Here is a 6,212-nt window from a genome sequence, read left to right as displayed (position 1 = left end):
AAAAAAGAATCCGTGAGTTTACTGATGACAAAGCAGGGGTTCCAGAGGACAAGTGGAAGGGTTTCGGAGGAGGCAGCAGAGGTGTCCGGGGAGACTGTGACGTGGAGTACGGTCTAGTAAAAATGACTGATTGGGGAGAGATGCTGTTTGGTGCTGAAATGGTAAGAAGTATGATGGCGTAGGTCTCAGCAGTTTTCTAAGGAAGGTGGGCTCTAGGCCTGATAGCCAGCAGACGTAAATAACATAGCCTGGACTGATATTAGGGTCAGGGGTTGGAATCCTCCCCAAGTCTCTTATGCCCTAATGGCCCATGCACTCCCAGCACTAATGGCCCGAGATGGCAGCAGTTGTGCGGACTGTGGTTTTCCCACATGCACTCTTGCTACTTTGTCCCTTCTTCTCTGCAATGTTCTTTATAACATGGTGTTGCCCAATGTTGTGACTTCTCATTAGATTACCGGTATAAAGTCTATCGTCAGGTAATTACCAGAGAACCAAAGACACTTTCACCCCCACATAAGGAAGCGTCCGTAAAAAAGATTCCTGCCGTAAGGAAGCCTTCACACGGACCCAGGTAAGACATAGGATCTGGTGACACCAATATCTCCAGGCACAGCCCTGGAGTTCAGCATGAGCCTATTTTTCTGTGTTAATGTCCACACTCTTTTCCATATATCACATATACATGCACAAGCATACTAAGTATTTTAAATCACTGTATGTTTTTGAAACCTGGCACCATGCAATATGTATTATACAATAAGTTTTTCAACATAGAAAACTATTATGGACATCCTTTCATGTCAATATGTATACAGGTCTACTCTCTTCCATCGAATGGATGGAGCATGATTTATTTAACTACGTTTTTCATGGATATTTATGTTATCTTCAATTTTTTATTGTTATCAGCAGTACCATAATATTCGTCTCTGTGCATGTATCCTTGCATATTTGTGTTTTCTGGATTGCGTGTGACTGTAGAAGCCTCCTAACTGGCTCCTTACTTCTTGTCTCTCCCCCTCACAATCAATCCAAGAGTCGGCCTCTGGTAAGATCCCACTGCTGGCAAAGACTCTGTGGCCCGTGCTTTCAGGAGTGCCCCCTCACCTTTATCCACTTTTCTTAGTACAAATGCCACCTCTACATAGAAGTGATCCAAATGTATGACTCCCTCTCCTCTGAAACACTAAATCCCTAAAATATAACCCCAAACACTTACCATGTACTATTTTGTACTGCTCTTTATTTTTTAGGTATGTTTACTACCTTCTTGACTAACATTTTCTTATAAGCCAGGACATTCATTCAGTCATTCATTTGTTATTTATTTATTTAATTGATGTTGTTTGTTTGTTTTTGCCGTATTTTTGGTGATTTCAGAGAGGAAGGGAGAGAGGGAGAGAGAGAGAAACATTAATGATGAGAGAGAATTATTGACCAGCTGCCTCCTGCACTTGCCATCCCCAGATCTTGCCATCCCCAGATCAGCCCGCAGGGGTCACCTCCTGCAGAGGGAGGCCAGACTGTGGCTTAGGCCCACTACTCTAGGGGAGTGGACCTAAGCCGTCAGTTGGATATCCCCTGAGACTCCTGGACTGCAAGAGAGCTCAGACCAGGCTGAGGGACCCTCCACCAAGTGCACAAATTTTCGTGCACTAGGCCTCTAGTAGATACTGAAGGGAAGATACAGATTAAAAAACAAAACAAAACACTGAAGGTGAGGAATTGGACTTCTGCAATGGTAGAGTAAGAACCTCAAAAAATTATCTCTCCAATGGTAAAACTGGACAAACCTGTCAAAAATTTTAGAACTCTATAAATTATGTCATCTAAAATTTCAGTTAAAAAATTATGCATACCCCCATCTCCCCCCCCTGCCCCCAAAAAAACAACACACAAGAATGGATGGCTCGTACACAGAGGGGAAAGAGCACTCATTAGAAACTTTTATCTTTGAAGTGATCCAGATATTGAACTCTAAGAACTTCTAAGCAATATGTTCAATAAATTAAAGGTTGTGGCATGTTTTAAAAAAATTAAAGGGCTGAAACTGGTTTGCCTCAGTGGATAGAGCATCGGCCTGTGGACTGAAAGGTCCCAGGTTTGATTCCAGTCAAGGGCATGTACCTGGGTTGTGGGCATATCCCCAGTAGGCGATGTGCAGGAGGCAGCTGATCGATGTTTCTCTCTTATTGATGTTTCTAACTATCTCTCTTCCTTCCTCTCTGTAAAAAATCAATAAAATATATTTAAAAGTAAAAAAAAAAATTAAAGGAAAGTACTATGATAATGATTCATCAAATGAAAATATCTAATAAGATAAATATTATAAAATAGAACCAAATAAAACATTGGAAAAGTATGATAATTGAAATGAAAAATTCACTAGAAAGAATCAATAACAGATTTGAGTTGGCAGAAGAATTTGTGAACTTAAAATTAGCTCAGCAGACATTATGCAGTGTGAAAGCATCACAAAATAAGAGACTTGTGAGACACCATCATACAAATAATGGAAATATCAGGAGAGAGATAAAGGGGCAGGAAAAATATTTGAATATGCAATGGTTGAGTACTTACTCAGAACATACTAGAAGCTGAATGAATCCCAAGTAGGATAAACTTAAAAATATTCACACCTAGGCACATTAAAATCAAACTATTGAATGACAAAAAGACTAGAAACATAGTTTTACCATATCAATGAAAATTGAGATCACAGAGGAGGTAAGAATTGGGGGCAGGGAGGGGAGAGGGAGGAGTCATAAGGGAAAATTCAAGAGGATTGAGAATGAAACATTAGGGGCACCTTTATTTAAGGAACAGTGAAAAAGAACTCAGCAAAGGCAATTTAGAAATATTGATCAATAATTGCTGATCACTCTTGCTCTACCCACTGAAATGACTGCCAGTTAGGGGTTGTTTTGAATCCATAATGCAGAAAGAAGGTGGTTCTAGAAAAAAAAAATTAGCCCCTTTAAAATACCTCTCATCCTCTTCCATTGATGTTGGCAAATGATTGAACCACGCTTAGGATGGACACATACAAATTTATCTACAAGGAAATAAGAGTAACCAATTCATTCACCCTGATCTTCACACATAGTTAAAGGCCCCGCAGCCCGGGAGAAGCCCTTCCCCTTTCCTTAAGTGAAACAGAATTCAAGGTCACCATCCATTCTCTCAACCAGTGATGCTTTCTTGTTTCCAGAAACCTGGCAGAAATCTTTCGAAATGTACAGCACTTGGAGTACTTCACGGAGTTCCTCAAAGAACGGAAGGCTGAGGGCCCATTGCAATTCCTGATGGCATTACAGAAGATCAGTATTGAGACAGACCAACAGGTCTCCAGGTCTCTTGTTGAAAATATAATGGAGACTTATTTCTCTGGCATAGTCCCTGCTGGTATGCAGCTTCCCCCTGATACTGTTTGCTTCTCTCTTTAGTATCATAGAAGAGTCTGGAAAAGAGCTGGTCTTGAGTCTCCTAAGGGAGCATAACAGAATAGCGGCCACATGGGGCAGTATTGAAACAAAGATTAAGAGGGATAGTGAAAGCACGGCACAACAATCAATTAGAAATATTGGTAGTAAAAGAAGCCAAGTGCAAAACACTTGCATTTATATGTGAAATACATACTCTCAGTTAATTTTACCCTGAAATGGGATTTTATTTAATCCCTAAAAGGTAGGGATAAGTAGTTGTACTTAACTAATGCGGAAGGTGAAACAGAGGAGCTAACTAACTTATCCAATTGGTGCAACTTGAATTCAGACTCAAGTTGTTTGACCTTCAAATCAACTACACTGGAGTTAGATACAAAAGCGAGAGTAAACTGTATGCAAAGCAAGCGTGTCCACCACTCACTGGTTATAAAGGTAATTGTGCCAGGAAGCAGAGCTATCCCTTGGAAAATCCTCATAAATTTTGCCTTGTTTTCTTGCCTAAGGTGGGAGGGTAGATCCGACCCTGTAAATTCATATTTGCTCTACAAATACTCTTGCACGTAACACCTGAAGATGTGTTTGAGATTTTCAAGCAATCTGTGGAGAGATCAGTCTAACCAGATTGAGAATAAGGGACTGTAAGACTCTGAGATGAAAAAAACACCAGCTACTTCAGAAATGATAGACGAGAGATGATGGCTTCTCTCCCCTCCCCTCCCCCTCTCCCCTCCTCTCTCCTCCTCTCCATGTAATTTTCTAGAAGAAATGCTGCAGTGTGATGACCCTATCATCAGAGAAGTCTCTCAGAAGGGCCGTCTCAGCACAAACTCATTGTTAATCCTCCAGAGCTGTGTCATGAAATCTCTGGAAGAAAGGTGGTGAGTATTGCTTAGTGGAGGCAGTGAGCCTTTCTGGAGCTGCCCATTGGCTGCTGCGAGCCACATGATTCAAGTCTCATAATACACTCACAGAGTTCATCATCAGAGCCTCCCTACAAAAGAAAAGCCAAACTTATCTTGAACCTTCTTACCTACCTACATGGATGTGCAGGCATGCACACACACACACACACACACACACACACTCTTACACACACACTTCTGTTCATTTGTCTGAACAGGAACAATATAGCATCGATGGGAAGGGCAGGCTGACATTAGCAAAGGATGGAAATATTAAGGAGACTATTTTTGACTATCTTGATGTTCCCCAATTTCTACTTTGACTTCCTCCAAAAGCAGAGATAGGTTTGCCTTGGCTGCTCCTGTTGGTCTGCCAGGCTTTGGCCTTCTGTGACAGTCCTGACCTCCTCCTGGTAGGTTTAAAGAATACCAAGAGCTGTTCCCAGATTTTCCTCAGGAAGTGCAAACTCAGATACTAACTGTGTATAGGAAGCCCTCGAAGTCTTCATCAACGCAAATACAGGAACCCCAGGTGAGTGAGGAAGCCACTGCTTAGGTTTTGTCGCCCATACAAAACCGTTGCGCTGTTAGCTTATTCAGTCACCAAAACAACTACTCTCTGGGGTAGGCTTCTGAAACCCCATTTTATGAAGGAGTAATCTGAGTCTCAGAGAAATTCAGTGGGAATTTAAGGAAGTCACTCTCTACTGTCTTTGTGAGAGGCAGCAGGTACTGATGGAGATGAAAGAGTCAGGTTTTTGTTTTTTGTGTTTGGGTTTTGTTTGTTTTTTATTGCTGAAAGCTACTTTCAAGGACATGAATTGACCATGAAGCCAAAAGGGTTTGATCATCCTTTCCCTTTGACATTCACATGTCCAGTCACGATAGCATGATGGAACAACTTAGGCCCCCACTTACCTGAGTGAGCCTCTTCCTGTATGAGAAAGGGCAGGCCTGAGCATGTGTCCTGAAGACAAACACTTCCCAGAGAGAGTGCAAAGGGCCCAGAGCAGGCCATACCTGCTTCCTTCTTCCAAACTCATCAGTCATCTAACTCATTCTTTCTCCCACTGGAGGAGATAAAAAGGGAAGAAAGAGAAGACAGGTATGCTATTCAGAAAAGTCTTCATAGGGTTGGAGAAAAAAATAAAAAGAATCCTAAATAATCTCTTAAATAATCTTGGTTCAATGTATTATAGAGTTAGTTTATATCAGAAAAACTTGACCCCAGCTCTGACTCCAAAGATAATGCCCAGGTATTTCTTTTTTTTTTTTTTAATGCCCAGTTATTTCTAAAATTCATTCCTAAGCCCATTGACCCAGTACCCCAGGTATGGAAATGGGCTTCCCTGGCCTTTCTTCTTTGTATTTCCTCCCTACATGAATCAACTCCATGCCAGGGTACCAGGAAAGATCACGTAGGACATTGGAAAGAATACTGCACTCAGACCCGATGCTTTGTTTTACTTTCAGGTCTTCCTGTTGCTCTTAGATAAGAAAAGATAAATGGAAAACCAACGTGTACATAAGCCTACTTTGTGCTAAGTACTGTGTTAGGGTTTTCATATATCATCACTAACATTTGTTTCCGTCTTACACGTGGAGACGTTTTTTTTGTGTACATAAGCCTACTTTGTGCTAAGTACTGTATTAGGGTTTTCATATATCATCACTAACCCTCACCACAACCATTTGTTTCCGTCTTACACGTGGAGACATGGACTCATGGTTTAAGAAAGTTGGCTCAAACTATATACAATTAGGGTGAGCTAGGTTCCAGACTCAAAATTTCTGATTCTAAGTCCATGTGGTTTTGAACTTGACCTCCGGCTCTCTGAAGCCATGTTTCTACTGAGATTAC

The 6,212-nt window shown here is 41.2% G+C and overlaps 1 protein-coding gene across 1 annotated transcript in view; it reads left to right on the top strand.

The window, feature by feature from the left end:
• Window positions 1–6,212, top strand: part of RGSL1 (regulator of G-protein signaling like 1) — a 38,294-nt gene that overhangs the window by 14,161 nt on the left and 17,921 nt on the right. The window contains exons 11-14 of the mRNA XM_015569890.1: window positions 454–574; window positions 3,215–3,408; window positions 4,210–4,327; window positions 4,769–4,883. Of these exons, the coding sequence (XP_015425376.1) occupies window positions 454–574; window positions 3,215–3,408; window positions 4,210–4,327; window positions 4,769–4,883 (548 nt within the window). The remainder of the gene's footprint in view (window positions 1–453; window positions 575–3,214; window positions 3,409–4,209; window positions 4,328–4,768; window positions 4,884–6,212) is intronic.

Source organism: Myotis davidii, unplaced genomic scaffold (genome assembly GCF_000327345.1).
Source record: "Myotis davidii unplaced genomic scaffold, ASM32734v1 scaffold591, whole genome shotgun sequence".
Classification (NCBI taxonomy): Eukaryota; Metazoa; Chordata; class Mammalia; order Chiroptera; family Vespertilionidae; genus Myotis; species Myotis davidii.
The sequence above is the reverse complement of the archived record's forward strand: the minus strand, read 5'-3'. Positions and strand labels throughout refer to the sequence as shown.